Source organism: Hydractinia symbiolongicarpus, chromosome 10 (assembly GCF_029227915.1).
Source record: "Hydractinia symbiolongicarpus strain clone_291-10 chromosome 10, HSymV2.1, whole genome shotgun sequence".
In the NCBI taxonomy this organism is placed as follows: Eukaryota; Metazoa; Cnidaria; class Hydrozoa; order Anthoathecata; family Hydractiniidae; genus Hydractinia; species Hydractinia symbiolongicarpus.
In genome coordinates this window covers 26,187,300-26,211,061 of record NC_079884.1, presented here as the reverse complement: position 1 = coordinate 26,211,061, position 23,762 = coordinate 26,187,300, and the positions used below count along the sequence as shown (strand labels likewise).

Here is a 23,762-nt window from a genome sequence, read left to right as displayed (position 1 = left end):
TCTCTCTGTTGAAGAAGAAAAATGATAAAAGTAATTCCATTCAGTTGTTTTGACAAAAAATCAATGCAGGTTAGTGGATTATAGAACACAAATTATACAGTTAGCATGTAGTAGAAATATTCTCTCAAAAGTAGATGAAACTTTTGTGTTTCTACAAAATTTATAATAGAATATTTTAGAGAGCTGAACAAAATTAAATGTACAGTACGTATTAAAAAAAAATGCTTTTACTTATTCTGTGTAAAATATACCAGGACCCACGTTTGTCATGTTAAATTTGATCCCTACAAGCAAAAATAATTATCTGCCTGTCATCAATAGTTTAAAAATTTGGTAGATTATACCTCTACCTTTGTTTTATTGGAGTGAAAGGAAGCAAGTTGGTATTTGTGAATCTAAGAAAAGTGCCAAACATTTGCCTTGCATTTACCTTTTTTAAGTCTTCAGGTGGTTCTAGATAAGCGTTAAAACTGCAAGGGGGTCTTGTTTAATGTAAATTAATTATAAAAGTTTTTATAACCACGCAGTCATGGACAGGAAAGAAAATATGTTCATAGGTCATAGGTATTGAAGAAAAAATTAAATTAAAATTAAATACATACTAAAGTGTTTGGTTTGGTTTGCTTTTAGGACACACAGGAATTCTTAAGATGTTTAATGGACCGTTTGCATGAGGAGTTAAAACATCCTGAAGTCACATATGCAAAGAGTTTAAATGTGAACGGTGGTGGTGATGATGATAATGAAGATTCTGCTGCTCAGTGTAACAAAAAATTGCTTGGTGGTAACAGAACTTCTTATGGTTTGTGTGTTATTAGTTTGTTTATGTAGTCATGTTCATAGGGAAAAATTTTTCATGAATTTTTTTAAGCATTCCTTATCTGAATTACTACTTTAAATTAAGCTGAAAAACATAAATAAAATAATCAAAGCTTTTTGTTTTTGGTATACTATCTTTTCATGACAAAACCAAAAAAGTGCTGTGTTTGGAAATGTCAGATAAAATGTTTGGAAATGTGAGATGAAAACTTATAAAAAAGTAAAAAAACATTTTTTCAAGAATACGTCTACCAGGGTATAACATGCTTATAACAGGTGGCTAACTAGCTTATCAACAATGTACTAGAAGATAACTTGTTGATGAAAGACGTAAGAAATTAAAATCAACAAAAAAGCGTTAGCTTCATAGAAATCCAATGTGTATATCAAATGTGTATAACTTTTTTTGTACATCTCTTCTAGACCCCCCAGAGGATATGGATGTTGATGAGGAACAATCAAATGTATTACTTTATAGTCAAAAGTCAGTTTCTAAAGAATCTAGATCACTCTCAACATCAAAAAGACAGAGAAGCGAATCTGAAAGTAGTAGAAAACGGAAATGCCTAACAAAAAGTCAAGGTATATGTTTATTTTATATTGTACAATTTTGTAATTCTATGTGTGCACAGGTGAATCCTGCAAAAATTAATGATTAGTGTTAAAAATTGTGATTTGTAGGGTTTTTGTTATTCTGTTGAAAACTTTATGGGGTTTATATTTGCAGATTTCAAAAAAAATTAGGAACAAGAAAATTTAATTTTAATTCTGTATGTTTTTGTCTTACATAAATTTTTGTTTTATTATTATTTTTTTTTTTTTTTTGATTGGCCTCTTACATTATGAATTTGCAGGACAAATCTTAAAAAATTTAATTTAAAAGATTTCAAACGCTTTAACTGAAATATTGATAGTCTCGCAATTTTTTGTAATTTATATTGCTTTATATAATTTTTTTCTTCATGAAGCCTTACCAAATTCTTTTCAACGTTTTCGTCACCTATATTTTCTTGCAGTATTCTTTTAAACTTCCACTGATAACACAGGCTCGCTCACATAATTATGACAGCCTACTTTCATACACCTTTGATTTTCACATTAACATGGCTAATGTAAAAATTTCGTATCCCATTTTTTTTTTCCACGCAAAAATTTAAGATGTACAAACATTTCCTGAATAAATTAAACGAAAAGTAAAAATATGATTTATTCCTAAAATTATACAATAAATTCTTATATATGCTTTTACTTGGGGTAATTTTAAACCCTGTCAATATCCAGCATGCATTTCTTTCTTTTAGAAATAAAATATCGAAGCATAATAACATCTGTGTTTGATGGAAAGCTGTTGAGTTCAGTACAATGTCTGACTTGTAAAAATGTAAGTGGAGATACACAAGAAAACAACAAAATATTTTCACTTCTTTTGCCTCTTTGTTGCTATTGCTATTGTAGACAAGCATTAAAACATTGTCCATGTTTTTTTTTCTAGAAATCAGATACTGTCGAAACGTTTCAAGACCTTTCACTACCAATACCCAGTAAGCAAACTATAAAACCGCATGGAATAAACTTTTTATATAAAGCGCAACTCTAAAAAGAAGAGTATGGGAATTTAATTAGGAGATTATAAAAGCACCTGTTCAAAACACAGGTTTTCTTTGGTTTATATCTCCTTTTTATCAACACTTATATTTTCTGTGTTGCTTCTACCTGACCATTCCTAAAAAGCTTTTTCATCAACACCCTAACTGTTGCATAAAAATGTGAAATTAGTCCAATTATTCTAATTTTTTTATAATGGGATAGGTACAGACGATTTAAATCACATGCATACTCAAGCAGTGTTTACATGCTCTTCCGGCAAGTATAATGGCACTAGTTGGATGCCTTATGTATGGGATTGGATAAAAAGGTAGGTTCACATTAAGCTGTTAATGTATGACAACTTGCTTTGCATTAAGGGAGGCCTTCCACAAATTCACTTTTTAATGCAGCTCTTAAGATGTTGCTCTATAGTTTTTCTAAACTAACGAAAAAATTTTGAAATTCTATTTTGGAAGTTGCCATAGCCACAGTGTTAGTTACTTCCAGAAAAAATTTTTGTTTTTTTAGCACTGTTTTTTTTTAAACTTTTGTTCTATGTCAAAAGAAAGCATCGTGAAGAAAGTTCACATGTAAATCAATTGACTTATAAAGTTATCTTCAGAAAACATGTTCTAAGAATACTGAAGACGTCATAACGTCATTGATGAAGTCCATGCCAAATATCATCCACATGGCTTAATTTATTCAAAAGTTAAGGTGGTTTAACTCACTCTGCCATGGTATTTGATACAAAAAAGCCCAGCATAAAGGGTTAAAACAAACTTGAATTTAAACATGAGAAATCATCTCACTTATAGCATATTTTCTTTTCGTTGATGCTTGTATTGTGTGTGTATGTCACTATGTATATACCTCTTTAAATGAAAGTAATGCAATTCATGTTTTTTTAGTTGGTTTGTTGGTCCAGATATTAAATTGCAAGATTGTCTTTCAGCTTTCTTCACAAATGATGAACTGAAAGGTGGAGTTTCTACTTTTTATAATTTTTTTTCTGATTAGAAGAATCAATGACCTAATAAATACTGGACTTTCAAAATGTTCTGAATTGACATGTCTTTATAGTACCAACAGTACGGATGAGTGAGTGATGAAAGAAAGCAACATTTCGAGTTATTGCATTGCCTTGTAAATTCTACCCTTTTTGTAAGGTATCTGCCATAAATCTTTTTGGCATATTGGAGAGAAAAATTTAACTAGGTCTTTTGAAAGATTGAGCACTCTGGTAGTGTTGTTCCCTATACGGAAATTTGGAGGTAGCTCGCTTCACAAATTTCATCAAAAGGTCTAAAAACATCCATACAATTCGTACCTTCTTAAATTTTGGGTTCCAATTTACAACTTGAAAGGCAGTAAACCAGACCATCCTTAAATAATTATTGGTTTGACTTCCTCTGACTCATAGTTTTGTTGCAGAGTCATTAGACCGAGAGATTTCCTTTTTTTTTACCTCTTCATCAGGTAAAAAAATACATTACTGTATTCTGATCTCCTTTCGACCCTCGCCTTACTGTTTGCGCTGTGTTCGACAATAGAACATTCTTATTTCAATATACCTCAAAAGATGATTTTTTATCAGGCTTTATTTTTAAGAGGAATCGATGTTCTTGATGTTGAGCGCTTCATAGCAGTCAAAGCGAACATCAGCACCATCTTTCCTAACTAAAATCACGCCAGCGTAACTACATAATGTACTGATATTTACAGTAGAAATTGGATATTTTTCTGTTGTTTTTTTAATCATTTTGTGCGGAGCTATCTTAAAACCCAAAAAACCCTGAAAAAGACATGGAATGTGTTAGATAAATCGAAAATAAAAATTATAAACTTTCCAAAAAGCGAAGACCCCTGCAGTATTGTTTTTTTTATCGCTTTGTTTATATCATTTTTATTTAGCTATAAAAAAATATTTGGATCATTAGGTTATCTGTTTTTAAGTCGAAAATGGTAGAAATATTGGAAAAAGAGTGATGAAAAATCCTGACTTAAAATTATTATGGTTAGAAAGAAATTGCGAGAGTTCGGTCGGAGAACGCCAAACGAATATCTTTTTAAGGACTGCCCCAGTTAGATGTCATTTTAAGAATCATTTTTTATTTTCGTTACTGAAACGTTTGTATGTCACCAAGTGTATAAAATGAAAGTAAAAACAAAAAAACAAACGGTTTAGCTTTATCTCTCAGATCAAAAAACTTTGAACAAAACCCTCCTTAGGTCGACGGAACAGCTGTTATTTTAATATTGATGAAGACAAAGGTTAGAATACACCTTAATTGGCCATCAAAGGTTGTTCTGTTCAAACAGGAAAAAAATTAACATGTTTTTGTGAAAGAAACACACACCTGCAACTATTACAAACTGCAATGTATTTATTAAACCACCAAGAAAATTGTTATTTTTAATGTTTCCTCTTTGTTTTAGGTGATAACATGTATAATTGTGAAAAATGCAAAAAGTGAGTGAAAATGTTTTACTCTGTTGAATATTTGCTACTACTGTTTGTGATGTTTGTTAATAATTCTTCTTCTTTTAGATTACGCAATGGTCTAAAATACTCACGTGTCTATTCATTACCCGAGGTATGGAAATTATAATTGCACGACACATTCTTGTTAGCCTGCTCAAATTCACAAAAGTTGTTTATTCGATCGCTTACTTTTTTATAGGTTTTGTGCATCCACTTGAAACGATTTCGACACGAACTTTACCACTCCTCAAAAATAAATACATACATTTCTTTCCCAATACGTAATCTGGACTTAAGCTTGTTCTTATCTAAAGGTAGGTGGTACTCGCCATACTATCTGCTCTGGCAGCAGCTACTCCTATTTCTGTTTGTTCTGATTCAAAGTTTTGTAAACAATTTGCAAGCTATTACACAACAACATAATCATACGGCATATTCTTTGAAAATTGTCCGAATCATGTTCTTGTTGTGGATGGGACAATTTTAAGTTTTTGGGTGATTATTGTTTGACTCTCGATGATGCACGATCCTTTTTATCAAGAATTTCTTTCTTATTGTTAGATTCCACCCAAGCAAAATCTACATCAAATTACGATCTCACCGCAATTATATGTCATTTTGGAAACGTGGGAGGTATATTTTTGTGATTTATTCTCAAAGGTTACGCAATTTATTCAAAATCATGGAAAAAATCCGTATAATGTTTGTTGTAATGACATTAAACTTATCATAGGAAACTGTGTAGATATTTATCTATATTATTTACAAATATAATCTAAAAAAAGCAACATCCTGTAAATTTTTCGTTAAATTGAAGTTGCCTTGTGGCTTTGATTTTTAATTTTGATTTTTTGACCTACTTTGCACTTGACTTGAATTACAAAAGATGTCCAGATGTATATAGTTTAACAGAGTAATGTGTAAAGTGTGCAATGGTACGCTTACGTGTTCTTTTAGGGGGCGCGCTAATTTATGACAGAAGAAGTACGGATAGTAAATAAACTAAATGAAAATAAAGGGGAATTATGGTATCCAAATAACAAATGAGTAAATTTCTTTGCGTTGAAATCTTTTTTAGGTGGGCACTACATCGCATACGCTAAGAATTGTATTAATAACAAATGGTATGAATTTAACGATTCACGCATCCATGAAGGTGAGAAAACATGTTTTGATAAATACAGGCGACGGTTCACTTACCTTTGCTGAAGTGTCTTTGTCTTGTGTTGTTGTATTTTATTGTTAATAACATATTTAACATTTGTATTGAATCAAATATAACCTATCGAAATTTTTTTTTTAGTTCCAGAAACAACGGTTGCTGCTGCGGAAGCTTATGTTCTCTTTTATAGGTATGGAAGACTTGAAGAACTTTTTTACTCATTTTTTAGTCTAAGAACTTTATATCATACAATTTTTGTTTCAGTCTCAAAGATAGCAACGCAGAAAATTTTAGAAAACGTATAAATTCTCAGTTGGAAACAACAGATACGGTGAGCATTGTTACGTTTTCTGAAAATTAACTCTCCTCCAGAGGTTTTTATTTAGCGAGACTTTATTCATGTGATATATACAAATGTGTGAAAAAAGTTCCAAAGGTATATACTTCTGTCGGAATGTTTTTTGTTTGAACTAATAAGATTTTTGAGTGAGCTTGAATTTTGGATTGGCTGATTGAAGCATGTTGTCGCAAGTCGACATACCCGCTAATATCCAGTCAGAATATTAAGCGAAGACTGTCATGTGTGCGTCACCATGCGCTAACCAGGAATCCGGCATCCCTGTTTGCTTCTATCAGGAAAAAGGCTAAAAAACTTGGGTTTTTCTGTGTATTTTGACGTCATAAAAGTTTCTTTTTGTTGTTTTTATGTTTTTTTACGACTGTTTGTGCTGAAGTCTTGTCACGTGGGCAAGGGTATTCCAGTAATTCTCAAATCTCACTGTCATTAAAATATCTCCCAAAAACCTTCTGTTGATTTTATTTAGAATTTTCAAGACATACGTTATATTTCAAAAGAATGGTTAAACAGATTCGATTCCTGCGTACAACCAGGTGAGTTCGCTTCATTCACTCGGAAGAAAAAATCAGAAGAAAGTCGGCAATTGTAACGAAAATTTCAAACAGTCGTGTGTTGTTATGGAGTACTAGATTAACAAATTTATGTGCTCTTATGAAAATACATAAATAATTAAAGCATGAATTAATTTGCACATTAACGGTGTTATAATTCATGTTACTTTAGATCATTGTATCAACAAATTTTAGCCCATTTTACCGGCTTCATAACCGGGCAAGCCTACTTAACCGGCCAACCGTCACAAGCCGGCTTGTCTCGTGTGATTAGCCCTTAATTAAGGTTACGCGCAGTGTTTTTAAAAGTTTTTGTCATTAAAACGCAAATTTTAGAATGTTTGCCAAAGGTGCCGGTGAACATTATTATTTAGAAATGTTATGACTTATTTTGCTGTTTTTAAATGCGTTTGTTAATACCTTGTCAGTTTTCCCAAAATGTGGGTAAATTGATCAGAAAACTTAAACATTTACTTGTCAAATATTCTCTTCGTAACTTCTTATAATTGACAATTTGTTTTTAGGTCCCATCTGTAATTACGATTTCATCTGCGAACATGGGAGTAAGTTGTTACTGATAAATTGTTGAAATTATGTGAGGTCTTTTAAATGTAACTGTATATACGTTTGCGGGGTAAACTATTTATACTTCCTGTGTCTTATGTAGACATTAAATACTTTTTTCCAACCTTTAAAACTAGCGTGTTCTGAACGTTTATTAACGTTTCCCTTTAATAATTTAAGTCATTTTCTTCTGTACAATTTTGCAAGCACGTAGACTAAAGCTATATTCAGCCATTATTCATGAGTTTTAATTTAAAGAGGAATTGTTGAGGCTGACTATTTTTGGTGAAAGATAATGTATTATGGCTATAAAATCGTGACAAGTGTGTTATAAAAAAAAAAAATAAGAATATGTTGTCTGAAAATAGCCTTTCGTAACTGATTATGTAAAAAAAAATTTGCTGCCACCTTTAAAGATATTTTCCAAGTTGTTTTTCAGAAAAAAAGAGAAAATCGATAAATTTTCAGCCTTGGCGTTGTTCTTATTTTGTTTTTATTGTTCATCCATTTTCAGGTTTATTATTTTTCTTTTAAAATTCTTCTTATAGAGAAATGAAGTTTATGTAAGTTAAGTTAGCTATGATTTTCAGTTACAATTATAACCAAAAATTTAATATTAAAATTTTAGAATATTCAATAATTTTGTTCCCCCATATTACTCAGTCCTCTTCAAAGTTAAGTAATTTTTCATATTATTGCTAATGGCGGAAATCTTTAAGCCGCAGAGCTTCTTGTTTAATCAAACGTACTGAAGACAAAATCTGAAAAAGTTACCATCATTATTTAGGTATTAGTCTTTGTTTCTCATCTCGAATACATTCCTTATTTGTACCTGTTCCTCAATCCATATCAAACGAGCTGCTAGAAAGGTAAGAAAATATAATAAATGTTAAGGTAGCCTTTACATGATGTTTCAATTTAGGGCAAAATAAAAATTTCATTTCGGTCTCTTCTGTAGTTTCGAAGGGAACCCAAGGTATAAAAGGATGTTGGACTTATATTACAGAACTTAGGAAGTTGGTTAACCAGTAGAAATTGTTTAAAAAGCTTGTTTCGTTCTAAGATATTCACATTTAAAGAATTTCAGATTTAATTATGCTGCATAGATTATGATGTCATATTTGAATAATCGCAAATTTTAACCTTGCATAGATATTATAAAGGTGAATTGATTAACATAATTTTGACAATGACGCTCGTTTCCTTGTCCTAGGCCTCTTAAATTTTTTTGAATGACCGAAAGGTTCCTTAGCCATGAGACCCAGCGTAATTTTTGTTACCACTAGGAAATCGGAATATTTAAGGTGAGAAAAATTACGCTGGGTCTCAAGCGATTTTTTGCAGTCAAAATACTGGCGCACTTTTTGATTAGTTGCTTCTATTGTTCTTTGTTTACGTGGTCAATTTCGGGCATGAATGGCCTCACTCACCCGATAATAAATTGTTGTATTATTTAAGAGGTTTAGATGTGACTACGCGGACTTTGGTAGATTGTAATTCGGGGTCTACTAAGAGATGGATTGGAAATTTGAGATTTGCACTGACAATTTATTTTCGTCTTTGTTTGTGAGAAACTAAATTTGATATGCTCGAAGAAGGCTTAGTTAACTCGGCTTAAGCTACCTAAGTATAGCAAAGAAAAATTGTCGTTGTTTTTTATTCAGTGCGACCTGCTTTAAGTAGGATTGTTTTTTAATTTTAGGTTTGGTGGTGGGCCTGAAATATCTACACTTGAAGTTTGCCCTTTATGCATGGTACGACTTTTCCTTTATTTCACAATGCAAATGATAATTCTTGGTTCACGCTCCTCAATTTATACAATTGTTTTCTTACTCAGAAACTGGAGGAAAGGAAACAATATGAATTTGAAACATTCAGTAAAGTAAGTAGTCATTAAGTTTCACTTCCCGCTCTTCTGTTTCTCTAATATTCCAATTCTGGGGGTGTGTGTATAATTTTTGCAGCTTTATCAAGAATTTCAAGAAGGCGAGAATGTGAAGATATCCTATCAAATAAGCTTGATTTGGTATGACGCTTGGTATGATTTTGTTACTGGGAGAACTTCTGGTACGTATCATATTTACATAGCAAGGTTATAACCTTCATTATTTTATCTTTTTGATAAGCTTAAATTTTCCTAAGCAATCTAGAAACAATTGAGTTCGAATTATATTTGTCATTATAAATATTTTTTTTGTTTAATTTTTTTATTATTTATTTTATTTGAGACATCCTTTAAGGAGGTTTAAACGTAACAATAAAATTTTTGGTCCAAAAAAACTGAGTGCTTGCCACACAAATAATTAGCTAGACTAAAACCGGAGATTCACAAGAAAAAACGAAGAAAGGGTTGGTGCGCCTCCTCAAAACATCGACTTTTTAACAACAACTTAATTCCTCAATTTTTCTTTTACACAACTACACGGTTTGTCACATGTTTTTATCTTATGAGTACAGAAATAATTTGTTCTTTACTTGGGTCGTTACCTTTAAAATTTCCTTAAATTTTTCAATTTCTTTGGAAAAATATGAAAATGTCTTCAAATCTGAAATACCACCGTCTTCTTAAAAAAGCTTGTAAATGCTCATCAAAATTCCTAAAATCCCCTCAAACTTAGTAAAAAGGGATCAACAACAATATTGACCTGCTTTTCTTTTTCTTATCACGAACTTCTTTTTTATTTAGAATACCCCGGACCGATTAATAACGATGATATAACAGACGACAGTATGTACACAAATGAAAAGCTATCCTTCGAGATCTTTTATATGTGAAACTTTTACCACGAATTTATATCTTTAGGATCTTCTTATGGCTTAATATCAAAAAAATCGTGGCAATTCCTACATTTACGATACGGGGGAGGTCCTGAACTAATACGATGTCATACCGAAGATGAAGAAAAAGAATCAGAAGAAGAAGAAGAAGAAGGAATGGGTAAAGAGGAAAGAGAATTGTCAGCCTCGTTGTAAAAATATTTGATGCTTAATAGGAAGTCTGAAATTGTTAACTCATAATTTCAAAACCAGAGTTCTGCATCAGTTATAAATAGTTGCACATTGGAAATGATACTAAATTTCATTGTGTGCGTGAAAGTTTATTTATCATATCATTTATATCATCCTTCACAGTGAGCGGCAACACTTTGGCTAATTTGCTTTTTCTACTTTATTTCTCTAATGAATTTCCTAAGAAACATTTCAAACTTGAACTCAGGCACTTAAACGTTTTCAGTGATATTTTAGATGAAAATTATTGACTCGAGAAACTCGAAATCGAGTTTTAAATACGCCTACTGATCTCATTTCATTAAAGGTTGTCTCAGCCCTTCCTTATCAGGTCTACACTTTACATATTGGTATCCCTCTTCTACCATAACGTCCGACTGTATAAAGCTGGGGTAAGAAACTTGGTGGCATTCTAGTTTGAACAAATACAATAAGTCAACTGTGTTCTTGGCGATGTCAGTATTTTTGCTATGACGTCACATCAATGCTATTGTATATATCTATAGGAAGCTTGTTTATGAAAACTTTGAAGCTAAGGTATTAAAAGTTTGTGTCAACAGACAGAAAAAATTCGCCGTGTCGTTTCTGTCGTGTTACAGACGTTTGATGTGGTGTTGATGTCTCGATAATCTTTAAAGTGAAGCATATATGTTTATTTTCTGTGAAAAATACTGTTTTTAGGTAGGTACCTTTAGTTTTATCGTAAAGAATTTGTAGAAGACAAGTTGCTGCATGATAGATGAGTCAGACGCCTATGTCTAAAAGATACCCTTTTCACACCATTTGTTTACTTAAGACTGTCATGAGTGCTAATGTTTATCTGTTGATGTTATTTTGAAATTGTTATTAGAAATTTTAGATAATTACCTGTAATAAGAGAATCATAAGTACATTGTTTTTTTTGCTGTGTAAGATTTTCACCTAATCAAACACATTCGGAAAAACATTGCGAGTTTCTGTCGTCGTATTCTCTCAGTTATTCGGGAAATTCGGTAAAAATTTAGTCTTGTGGCAACTGTTTTTGTCAAGAGAAAGTAGTCTTAAGTTTTTTTGAGAGAAATTTCAACTCGCACACGAACAATAACCATGAAAACGTTTTAGTGAAAATAGGGACTAAAACTTAAAAATATATTAATAACACTTAAACCACATGACAAGGCTATAAAAAGTTTACGAAATATCTCAGACACAATTGTGTTCCGTGTAAACTAATGTTTGTTATCAAATCCAGAACTTAAAAATCAAAAACTTAACGCTGCCTTTATGCGGTGAATTCAGGTGATCCCGTTTCTACCTATTGGAACAGCCACAAAACTAAAAGTATAATTCCCAAAAGAAATTCAGACAGTATGGTGGTATGAAGCCTTATTACGTATAAAGAATTAGAAAAGTCTGTGTGATGAGAAGTACCCACAACACAACACACGAAAAAACACATCAATGATTCACTAGTTCGGCAGCGTGCTTATAATTTGCTTAAAGAATCCCAACTTAGCCTGAATATGCTGTAAGTGTTATGGCTGTAAAATACATGCGTGGTTAACCTATTTGTTAACTGTTTATAAGCGTATTTCTGGAGAATATTGACAGTAAAAAGGATTGCTCAAAAAAAAAAAAAAAAAAAAAATCCAGAAAGTGGGTTAGTTGAACTTGAAGCTATCTGTCAATTAAGGCTTCTGACTACGGCTGTAATACAAATGGGGGAAAAAAACAAGTAATCGAGATTTTGAGTCTTTGTAAGTTCTTTATCTTGAGAATTAGTTTGTTGATATCTAAATATAACTGAATTAATTTGATGTGTTGTCAAAGTGACTAACCTTAAATTGTCAGGCTGTTAACATGTTAAATTTATAATGTTTCATTAAGTCAACAAATTAGCAGACACATCAAATTACCGGGTAAACTTTTTTGCACTGACAAAATCACGGTCAAAACCTCACAAGAAAGTTTTTATATGGCAGGCAGTCAATTCGCGGACACTCTAATTACCGCACAATTTTTTTGCACGAAATGAAATTTTCCCATAAAATTTCTTTCTGATTAGCGCAGGGTAAAAAACAAACAAACAAACGAGAAAACTTTATTTTAAACACTTCTTTTTCATATCATTATATAATTTCAGTTTTTGCCCTAAAGCCTTCTTCACACCCACTCGATTTCCTTCTGTTGTTCTCGGAGGTGTATGTAACAGGAATCACCAGTCCAAATTCGAAGGTTTTGATGGTGTTTCAGTGGTGGAAGTGGGTAGTTTCATTTGTCTGTAAACCACCCAGCTAGTATCTTGAACTCTTTTTAATACATCAAAGTAACCAGTCATCATTTTTGAGCCAAAATTAGGCAAAAAAAGTTTCTAAGTAACGGACACTTCTGATTAACGGACAAAACTCTCTGCATCACTAATTTGAGAGTTGACTGTATTACCGTTTAGTAGGTTACTATAGTTTTTTAAAGTATGTTATTACTTTCGTAAACATTTTATCACTTTGTTTTTTGTTTATTCATGTTCAAATTTGAGATTAAAATATATCCATTTCAGCGGGTATTGTTGACGAATTGCGCAACAATCGAATGTCTTCTAACCACCCAGAATACTTGATTCGGTTGTTTACACACTTATTACTCGATCGCCCAGATGAAACACGCGTTTTATTTTTTGCTGATTTCAATTTTCTACCTATTTTCCATTCCTAGCTTTGTAAACCCAAATTAAATTCTACAAACTCCTTTCCCGCGTTGTGGGTTTTACAGAAAAAAGAACTGAGCAGAGAATCAAAAACTAATAACACTGGAAAAGGCTGAAATTTGACTAAACTTGTTTTTTATTTGTTAAAGAAGAAATAAACAATAAACATGGAGAAATACTTTCAAGGAAATTTTTTTTGCAGAAATTTTTATTTTGCGAAACTTTGTTTGATTAATGCCGCAAAATTTGCAAAGAAATAAAAAAATGCTCAAATTTAAATAAGAACAGTTTCAGGATAAGGCCGAAATTTCTTGTTTCTTATATAAAAAATGAATATCGTGTGATGTAAACAGAGTCATATATATAATAAAAAGACACGCTACTTGTTGACACACGAATTAATAAAAACATGTTTATTAATATTTAAACTTTTATGACCCGATGCAACTTGAGTAACGGACGCTGATTCTATTTTATGAAGACTAAGCTGGAAAGGTATGTTCTATTTTCTGTCTCGCTGTTCACCCTAAAGATTAGTTAACTTAAAGTGAATACTACACGTGCGCAAATTATTGTGAGTGGAATATCATTTCTGTAAGTTGTTCTGAATAGCTACGTGACAAGATGCACAAAATAGTTGCTTAGGTATTTATGTGGCATATTCTAAATGCTCGATTAGGCGCACTGGACGATTATTCAAAATTTAAACTTTTAGGGTGGGCGCTGATTCGAGAGGGGCGGTAAATTAGTAGGGGTGCTTATGTTATGTAAAAACTTTCTTTTTGAGTAACTATAATGGTCGTAAAATATAAAAACAGAAGATATATATGTGACATGTTCCTGAGCGTACATGTTTATGGTTAAAAGTACTCCACGACAATATAATAATAGCGAACTGCGAAACGAAAAGTTAGACATGAAATTTCATGCTGTAGATGAAATAGATATTGCTTTGGTAAGGACACATTTCTTGGAAACAATGCATCCATTTTGGCATGAAATCGTGTGTCTTATGTAAAGCTTCATCAGTTATTTTTTATCATCTGTAACGGGAGTTAAAATAAAAATATCAGTTAGCCACAAAGTATCCATTTCATAAACCATCTTTTCTTTTGCTAGAAATAAAGTATAATAGCCGTTTTTTGTCTATCTGTCTGAGAGGCCAAGGTTGTGCCAACTGGCGCACAAAATATTGACGTTTAAAACAGCAAATGCGATACATGTACGACATTCGAATTTTCACGGATTTTCCTTGGGTAGACTACCTTATTCCATCAATTTAACGAGTCTTGAAATTAACGCGGTTTTCATACTCTGATCCAAGTAGAAAATTATCTAAAAATGTTTAACATTTAACAAAACATTTATTTCGATTTCCAAACCGCCTTGTAATAGAGTAGACCGCTTCACCACCGTGGATTCGACTATTGCTGTAATTTTTGCTTCGTGTGATTTGCATACTCTCAAATATTATAATGCCCTTATACGTCTGTCCGTCCGTCTGTCTGTCACGTAAAATGGTAGTTTAGCTGCGAAGGGCGAACCCGTGGATTTTTCCACGGGCTAACGACTAGTATTCTCAAATTCACGTTAATTAAATGCATTTTTTAAAACAACCTTTCTCCAAACGCGTTACTTAAATGCCTTTTACAAAATAATTTTATTGAACCGCGTTAATTTCATGACCGCTAATTTGATTCGCGGTAATTTTTTGAGTCGTTAATTTCAAGGAATAACATAGTTATAAAATAACCACCTACTAACAATCTCGTTTCCAGTCTTCGCTTTTTTTAAAACAACACAAAGTCCTAAAATAAACTCTATCTTTGCGCCTATTAGCTCTGAAATTAACATTTCAGCGGCACTATTAACTTTAATCTTACTGTTTGAGGCGAAGCGTGATAAAGTTGAATTTATAGCTACAATTTATAGCTGCCATCTTTAACTTAAAGATGGCAGCTTTAAATTCTCCTGTTGTAAAAAAATACATTACAATTGTTATTTTTTCGTCCGTAGCACAACATATTTTTTGCATCCGGCGTAAATTTTATTTTACATAGTTTGGTTTTAGTCAGAGACTAAAGCTTGGACAGTCAATATGTCAGACTCCGATACGAAAGAAGAAGTTTCTCTTATGTGTGGCTGGGGCAGGTGTCAACCAAAATGGCTACAAAGATTTGCTACAGTTAATTGGTTTCTGCTATTTCTATCTTTATTTTCAATTTTACAGGGTAATTTATGCATTAACTTTTTACATATTAGTCATAATTATCCATTGCATAATTTTATTGTTTCATGTCTTGTATGATGAATGTAGAAAAGACTACACTCCACAGCCAACCTCCTCTCCATGTCATTATGAAACCTATGATATCCAGATAGAAAAAATCAGCATAGGCGCAAAAGTGGGAACTTTTTGTAGAACGAGATTCCACCTATTGGACAATGATACCAAAGTATTTTCGCCGTCTTTTCTTATTTGATTAAAGCGAAAAGCTCTGGAACGAAGTTAGGTGTTAAGTCTTTTTTTCAAAAACAAGTGCAACTGGATTAAAAAACCCAGACTTCAAACCTAGAGAAATCTCCTCCTCTTTTCTTACGTCATCAGAAATATCTCACAAGTCATTGTGTGTCTTAAAGCGCCACAAAAGTGCTGTTTTTCTACCAATATTGCTAGTTGTGGTGGAGATTATGGTGAAAAAGGAATCTGTGCTCCTAATCATTCAAATTTCTCCGCTCCAAGGTTTACTAAAACCATAAAATCTTAAACAAATGAAAGTTGAATATGAATCTACTTTAAAGAGTTCGCTGTTTTGAGGGAATGTGCTTATTCTATCTTCTGACCACTAAAGGCTGCACTAAGAGAAGTGTATGGTAGCCTACTTACTTAAAGTAGATGCTTTTAATTACCGTGGCTGATTAGTACATCTTGTCCCGTGATAAGATAGGTGACGTGCAGCTGAACTTTTTATATGTTTCTCCGAATCAATACACTCGTTTGACTGTTTCATGTTCGGTTACGTCCCTGCACGTCCGCAAGTCCTAACGTTTTAAATTGCAAACGTTTAGCCAAGCGTGTTAAAAATCTGGTCTGCATATTTAATAACCTTTAAACGTCTGTTAAAAGTCTTTTAAAATGTGCGGTGTGTTTTAAGTGTTTAAAAATTCGGCCAAAGTTTATAGTTGCTCGCACGAAAGTTGAAGTTCAACCAAAGTGGAGCATGATCTTGTTTTGACATATTGCTTTCGACTCAGAATTCTTCTGCCTAATAAAACATTATGGTGCTTGTTTATTATTCTACATAGTTCTTTTTAATTAAAGAAAAAAGATTAATTCATGTGTTTTTAGATAAAAGTATCTTATCTTACTAGAACACTCACTAGTGTTTTTCTTTGATCGTTTGTTGCAATTCTGTAAATTGTTTAGTTAGTGGGCCTAATAGTTAAATGTTTGGTCAAATATTACAAAGTCAAGGCAAAGATTGTGATGCTCGGTGGGGCTTTTGAGATGTTCGGCCGTATGTTTACTACTATCAAAATTATGCAAATATTGGGTTGTATAGTACCAACGCTACAAAATTGACAAAATTGCAAAATAAACAAAAACATGCAATCAGAATTATTATAAATGGTGACAGATACACTCACTCCAGAGAGTTATTAAAAAAGCTCAGTGTACTGAATGTATACCAACTAAACATTTATCAAACTCTTATTTTTATGTTTAAGCTTGAAAACAATATGTTACCAAGAGTATTTAATGATATGTTTCAGAAGATACAACATAAATATTCATCCAGATTTTCAATTAACAGTTTTTTTCAACCTAGGATTAATTATACAATCACAAAGTTCTCTATAACTAGCAGAGGACCTAAATTATTACATCACTTAACGAATTTAAACATAAACTAAAACATAAACTATTGACTACTGACAATCTATATTTATTTTAGAACACACGACAGTTACGACGTACGACACATATAACACAACTCCTCATCATCTTCAATGCTAAACATAAATAGCCGGACTTTTAAAACTAGGTAGACCAGATTTTCAGAAATGTTCGGCCGAATATTTACAAATCAAAACGTTCGGATTTGCGTGCGTGCATAAAGATATTGCGTGCGAAGATGCATCCGGACACCAAAAAGTTCTGAGGAATGCCATAGTCTTCGACCGGTTTTCTACAATGGTCGGCTGCACGTTGCCTATCTTAATACGGGACAAAATGTACTAACCAGCCACGGTATGTTGTTCATATAGTCTTTGTAAGGTTGTTGATTGTGACTATTTTTCTTTCATATTTCATTAGGAATGTTAGTAAATGGCTTAGTTAGTGCGTCCATTCCACATCTTGAACGGGAGTTTGGTCTAACAAGTACAAGCACAGGTTTTATCAGCGCATCAAATGACGTTAGCGGCTTATTGTGTGTATTAATTGTAAGTTACTATGGCGACAGAGGTCACAAACCAAAATGGTTGGGATGCGGAGCCATATTAACAGGTAATGACTTTTTAACTTTCCGTCAAATTTGAAGATCTAAAGCTATCTCTTACAAGGAAAGTAAGACTATGGATGTATTTTTTTCTCTTAGGTATAGGTGCATTTTTTTTTGCTCTTCCTAAGTTTTTAAAGGGACATTATACAGCCGGAACAGTTTCTATCCGATTCCAAGATTTCGAGACCTGCCAATCTAACTTGACAAATACAGACATAAATATTAACTCCTGTGAAAAAGAAAATGGTTCAAACATATACCTGGTCATCTTCTGTGTAGCCGAGATGATTATGGGATTGGGTACCGCACCGTTATATACCCTCGGCGCTTCCTTTTTGGACGAAAATGTTTCCCCGAAAAATAGTCCGATTTATATAGGAGTTTGGCATATAATGACATTTATTGGACCATCCAGTGGGTTTTTTGTGGGCGGAATCGTGCTAAATCATTTTGTTGATATAGGAAAGGTATGGATTGTTTTGCTCTTGATTTTTCTTTTCAAATAGCATCTTTTTTACGTTGAGTTTCTTCATAGACACCAAGTAATTTGGACTCGAACCATCCTCTCTGGGTTGGCCGATGGTGGCTACCATTTATTTTATTTTGTTGGGTACTAATCATTGTTGGCTTTGTCATGTTGATGTTTCCAAAGTCTATGCCAGGCTCGGCTGAAATACGACAAAAAGCAATTTCAAACGGTGATGTTCGAGAGAAATCAAAAGAACACCAACCTGGTTTAAAAGGATTTGTGAAAGCAACGGTAGAGTTAATAAAAAACAGAACGTTAGTGTTAGTTTGTCTTGCTATGGCATCCCGAATTTTAATTGCAAGTGGATTGGGTCCGTTTTTAACTAAAATTACAATCATAAAATTTGGAGCAGAGCAGTCACAATCCAATTTTATCGTTGGCGCGCTTATCATATGCGGGACTACAGGTAAGGGAGTGATTTATTTAGTCTAGTCGCAAGGTTGACTGTTAAAAACTCGATTATTGTACCCGAACTATAATCGGTCCCTTGGCTCTCACACCCTTTTTTTCGCACAACGCTCTCTAAATCTGAAATACCTCCGTAGATCGGACAGCTTTATTCGATATTTTGCCAATTTCTCTTATAATATTCAGAATATCTCTTTAGCAAGTTCTTGTGGGAACGAAATACAGTCTCTGGTATGAAAAATGCAGAGCATTAGAAAAAGACTAACCGGATAATCCGACGCAAGGAATTACTAACATACTAAAGAAGGAAGTAAAGGTCGCTGTAGCTTTTTAAGGTTTCTTGTTTCATTGCTGTTGGTTTTAAAGGAGAATTCAATACAACTTTAATTAAAATTAAGATCCAAAATAAAGTGGCATTACAGTTAACTCCCTGTAGGTAGAACACTCGATGTCTTTAACTTTCATTACTCTTTTAATCAAATGTTTTTGTAAAAGAACCCGGTTAACTCGAACGTCGGATAATTCGAACATATGTTTTGATACATCAAAAAATCATTATATTAATTATGACGTTAATTTTTCTATACCCTGTAATTTGTAACTTGTGCATCTACTATTATTTCTGGCCAAGTTCTCGAAAACTCGAACTTTTCATCACTCAATTTCTTCTCTCGGTAAACTACATTTGTCCCTTATTTTGTTGTGGTTGGAGATTGTGCTTGCTAAAATTGTCTTCCTAGGTTAATTTTCTATCGGTCCAAACATTTTCGGCCCGAAATTTTGAGGAAGTGACGTAAATTTGACGCTGCTTTAATTTTCCAATATTTTTTAAGAAAATAGAGAATGCCAAAGCATTTATAGACCGCAACAAATGCGAGAATACCAGCAAATATATTTGTCACTTGTGAATAAAAAAACTTAGAAAAAGCTGGAGAATAATTAAGGCCGTCGAAAATTTAAGTCAACAAACTTTGGGTCGATCAAGCTTTTCTACTGAACTTTATTTTAGTTGGACTGACAATTGGGTCAGTGGTGATGCGTCGTATAAAAGTGAATAGTTCGGTCAAAGTAGCAGCCATGATATGTAGTGGATTATCGTTATTGGGTGTCGTAACTGGTTTTAGTTTTATGATCCCTGGTTGTGAAAACATAAAATTAGTTGGGGTGAATATTTATAACCCTACAAGGTGAGTGTGAACAAGGTTACAGGTCTTGGATTTATCTTTGACGTAATTTATTACCCTCTTTCTTGTTTTTTTTGTGAGTTTCATTTATGTTTATATTTCTAAACATTCCGTTATTTTAAATGTTCTGTGATTTAATTTTTAGTACTGGTTTCAACCTTGACAATTCATGCAATCATAACTGCGGCTGTTTAAAAGAATATTACGAACCAATATGTTATGACGACTTGACATATTTTTCACCTTGTTTCGCTGGATGTACAAATAAAACAAAGAATACTGTAAGTTTAACATATTTAGTTGTGGGAAAACTTTATCATCCCAGCAGCGAGTAACAGTATTATTAATTTAAAGAAGACGCGGGACAGAATGATTGCGGGACGGTACGTTTTCCGGGATGATTTTGTCCAACAGTTAACAACTGGTAGCTGGAACCTACGACCGAGGAAAATAGTTGGACTTAACGAATGTGTAAGTTAAACGAAGCTTCCGTTAAGTCGTATTTAGCCTAAAATTGCGATGAAAAAGTCATGCATGTGACTTGTAAATTAAATTTTCCTTGACATGCAACATTATCTATCAGCAGTTAATAAAAACTAAAAAATAAATTCTTCTGACATTTATCTAGTCTTTGATTTTATTTTCTCGATTAAAAAGTATCTGCAGAAATTAGCCTCAGCGATAACGAAAATTGGATCAAGTTAAGGAATGTTCGATTTATTCGAGGTTCCAGTTAGCCGAAGTTTTTTTTGAAGAAAGTTATTTCCTTCGTGCCATGATGGTGTGTTTATATAGAACAAAACGTCGCGCCTCGGAATGGTCTGGGACGGAGTTGTGCCAGGAGCTTGTTGTGCTTGAGCTAAACGGGATCCCGGCTCATGCAAAACGTCTCTTCCATATAAACACATTGTTCCGGGACAAACGTGACAATCTGTCCCTATTGAAATATGGAGAAAATGTCTCGCTGAACTAAAAAAACATCCCGACAAACTTTTATCCCTATAAAGACGGAACAAAATTATCCCGAAAAACGCCTCGTCCCGGCAATCGCCCTGTCCCGTCCCCTCAGTAAAAACAAACCGCAAACTTTCTCGACAGTTCAATCTTATTGTTCCTGTTCCTGTTCCTGTTCCTGTTCCTGTTTGTATTTGTTTATTTACATACCAATTTTAGATTTACCAGAACTGTTCATGCATATCGCCGTTGAGAAATTCATCAACCGAGTCAGCGCTGATTTCAAAAGGCAAATGTAACTTGAAGTGCAAGAATGTAGTTCTCTTTGTGTGCATCCTCTTCCTGATATTAGTATTTGCTTTTGCAAATGGGACACCCAACAATATGATGGTATTAAGGTACGAAGTTTAGGTTCACGTCTCTTACGTGCGTTTGCTAAAGCAGGTACATCGGCTGTAACATATTTTTCAAACAATAACTTTTCGTAACTTCAACTGAAATAAAAACACAAGTTACAACATAGTCATGGCCAGCAATTTCTATTTTGTGGAAAAAGTTCTGGCGAAAAATCAGACAATTTTGCCACACCTGTGTGGAATGCTTTCTCGTAAATTTGGTTTAAATAAAACATACGATTCAGTCCTGTTAACGCGTCTAGCTATAAGTGAATAAGTTGTTGTAAAAGTCCAAGTTAATATTCAGTTTAACCCTATTCGGTTTGGGGTATTTTAAATCTATTAGGACCGGGGAGGACGGAATTCTTCCTCCGGGACCGAATAATTAAGGAAAAACACAGCGTGAGTTTGTCATTACAAGTTTATAAGTAAAAAATAACAACTTAAAGCACTTTTACAAAAGTATCACAGAACACCTTCCATTTAAGCTGTCGCATTTTGTCCAAGTTTATAGTGAACGAACCTGACTATATTTACGATAAGAGAAGAGGAGGAAGAAAGCGAAAAATGTCTTGAAAATGAAGAAAACAACACTTGTATTATTATTGATTAAAAACTGTTTTCTTCTAAAAACTTATCGCCGGTTAAAAGTGACGAAATAGACCTTTCCCGAATTTCCTAATTATGCCAAACTGAATTAACGAGATCGATACTAAAAAGGATTCTTATCCCTAAGTTCCTTAGCAAAAGGTTAGGAAAAATTACCTAATTTCGTAAATATTTCTGTTTGTTGAGTGGCTCAATTACGAGCTGAAAGTTACAGTAAAACCTTGCATATAGCTGATTTTTAATGATAGCCTCGTTTTCGAAATAATTATTTTCCTCAAATCTAAATAAACTCAACCAGAGTATTATATTGCTCTAAAAAATTTATTATTGTCATAATAACTTAAAATTCTATATGAATATCCTTATTTAAAGAGCACAGAACCATTATAAATTTTTGGATGATGTCATAATTATTATAATTTATGAAATTCGGGAAAGGTGTATTCCAGAAAAATTTCGTCACCTTTCACCGGCGAAATTTTATGAGGTATTATTGTGTACAAAAACACTACTTTTTCAGAAGTGTTCCAGATAATCGAAGAAGTTTTGCCATGGGTTTACAGTTTCTTTTATTACGTTCACTTGCGATGTTACCAGGGCCAGTGTTGGTTGGGAAGATTATAGATTCCACTTGTTTGGTGTGGAAATATGATGAATGCGGAAAGAAATCTAACTGTGCGGAGTATGATGTGGACAGACTATCATTATATTTGTCTCTTGCACTCTCCACTGTTTCAGGTAAAAAATTAGTGTATAATATACAGTATTTATAGATGACTTGCCAATGTTTACAAAAGTTATAAAGTTTGCAGCTTTTTTGCACATGCGCAAGCATTTCTGTAGACAGGTAATATAAATAACAGACCACAATAACCAAGGAAATTCATCTAAAAAAAATAGTCGCTCGAAATTAGTGAATAATTTCAGTTTCTCTTTTATCATGTGCGATTCCTACTTTTTTAACTACACAAAAGTGCGCGCATGCCCATTTGTTCTTAAAAATGAAATCAAAACAACTACGTCACGAGGAAAGTGGTCTATAGAGGCAAGTTTGGAAGAAGAACAATGTGAGAAAACCATTAAAACCATTTAATGGAGACTCGCCCTAAAAGGGTAAGCCCATCACTGTGGCAGGTCAATTAGATGCTGTCATGACAATCCTGTTTTTACTTTAGCTGTTTCCTTCGTCCTGTATACCATTGCATGGAAAACGTACAAACAACCTAAATCAACTATCTACTCCAACAATAACAAACTTGATTTCTCCACCGACAACAGTGGGTATTGTGACGATACGAAACTGTAACATCGCTGCGAACTACTTTTCACTGAGTTGCACCAAATCTTAATAAAAAGGACACCATTGTTTGATAAAAACTGTAAAATAATAATTCCCGTTTGATTAAAGAGTCGGTAAGTTCAAAAAGTACACGCTCCATTGAAAAACAAAGCAATAAAAAATAAAAATATAAATGAATATTTAATGAAACTGATTTATGGTCCACATTGCACGCACTTTTTTATGTTGTTCACAGGTTGCTGTATTTTATAGCATACAGCATCTTAGAAATAATGAAATATACTTTATTGAAATAAAATATAGCATTGAGCCTATATTTTATGCCTATAATATCTTAATGAGCTAACACATGAAATGCTGACATTAGCAGTTAGTTGGTTTAACCGCAATGAACATTTAGTTACAGGTGAGGGCCCCACCTGCGGTGCGACACACGGCTATATCATTGCTTTGTTCCAATTGAACAAGTGATTGGCTATACTGCCATTTCATTATTTGTGATTTGGTAAATATTTTGTGAGGTAGTTAAGGTATGGATAGCTAGGTATGGATCACAGTGCTGTTGGTTATTAAGGTGTCTTCACTTTCAACTCAGCAGATTTTCAATCTATGTTCGTAACTGTACACTAGAAATGTCAATGTAACAACATGACCAAACCA

General features: G+C 33.1%; 2 protein-coding genes across 4 annotated transcripts in view; both read left to right on the top strand.

The window, feature by feature from the left end:
* The window catches only part of LOC130662592 (ubiquitin carboxyl-terminal hydrolase 20-like), a 13,497-nt gene extending 2,075 nt beyond the window's left edge, over window positions 1-11,422 (top strand). The window contains exons 5-25 of one of the 2 annotated variants that reach the window (XR_008989052.1): window positions 631-802; window positions 1,243-1,401; window positions 2,121-2,200; window positions 2,312-2,360; window positions 2,629-2,734; window positions 3,318-3,388; window positions 4,846-4,879; window positions 4,958-5,003; window positions 5,091-5,205; window positions 5,453-5,524; window positions 5,970-6,047; window positions 6,195-6,243; window positions 6,318-6,384; window positions 6,878-6,944; window positions 7,487-7,525; window positions 8,314-8,395; window positions 9,229-9,280; window positions 9,364-9,408; window positions 9,501-9,593; window positions 10,213-10,254; window positions 10,330-10,428. Coding sequence is in view for 1 of the 2 variants with exons in the window: in XM_057461484.1 (XP_057317467.1) it covers window positions 631-802; window positions 1,243-1,401; window positions 2,121-2,200; window positions 2,312-2,360; window positions 2,629-2,734; window positions 3,318-3,388; window positions 4,846-4,879; window positions 4,958-5,003; window positions 5,091-5,205; window positions 5,453-5,524; window positions 5,970-6,047; window positions 6,195-6,243; window positions 6,318-6,384; window positions 6,878-6,944; window positions 7,487-7,525; window positions 8,314-8,395; window positions 9,229-9,280; window positions 9,364-9,408; window positions 9,491-9,593; window positions 10,213-10,254; window positions 10,330-10,499 (1,698 nt within the window). In the remaining variant the exon portion in view is untranslated. Of the gene's footprint in view, window positions 1-630; window positions 803-1,242; window positions 1,402-2,120; window positions 2,201-2,311; window positions 2,361-2,628; window positions 2,735-3,317; window positions 3,389-4,845; window positions 4,880-4,957; window positions 5,004-5,090; window positions 5,206-5,452; window positions 5,525-5,969; window positions 6,048-6,194; window positions 6,244-6,317; window positions 6,385-6,877; window positions 6,945-7,486; window positions 7,526-8,313; window positions 8,396-9,228; window positions 9,281-9,363; window positions 9,409-9,490; window positions 9,594-10,212; window positions 10,255-10,329 lie in introns of both variants that reach the window. The other variant, XM_057461484.1, reaches the window with a different exon arrangement.
* A 207-nt stretch (window positions 11,423-11,629) lies between these two features.
* On the top strand, window positions 11,630-23,374 carry LOC130662593 (solute carrier organic anion transporter family member 4C1-like). Of its 2 annotated transcripts, none has more exons than XM_057461486.1 (10): window positions 11,630-13,713; window positions 15,290-15,449; window positions 17,537-17,728; window positions 17,820-18,190; window positions 18,259-18,658; window positions 19,670-19,847; window positions 19,990-20,125; window positions 21,018-21,196; window positions 22,323-22,540; window positions 22,978-23,374. In XM_057461486.1, the coding sequence occupies exons 2-10, from the start codon at window positions 15,317-15,319 to the stop codon at window positions 23,106-23,108; spliced, it is 1,938 nt and encodes a 645-aa protein (XP_057317469.1). In that variant the 5' UTR covers window positions 11,630-13,713; window positions 15,290-15,316; the 3' UTR covers window positions 23,109-23,374. The 2 variants fall into 2 exon arrangements, with proteins under 2 accessions (XP_057317469.1, XP_057317468.1); XM_057461485.1 differs by having other exon boundaries at window positions 15,279-15,449.
* Window positions 23,375-23,762: the final 388 nt, after the last annotated feature.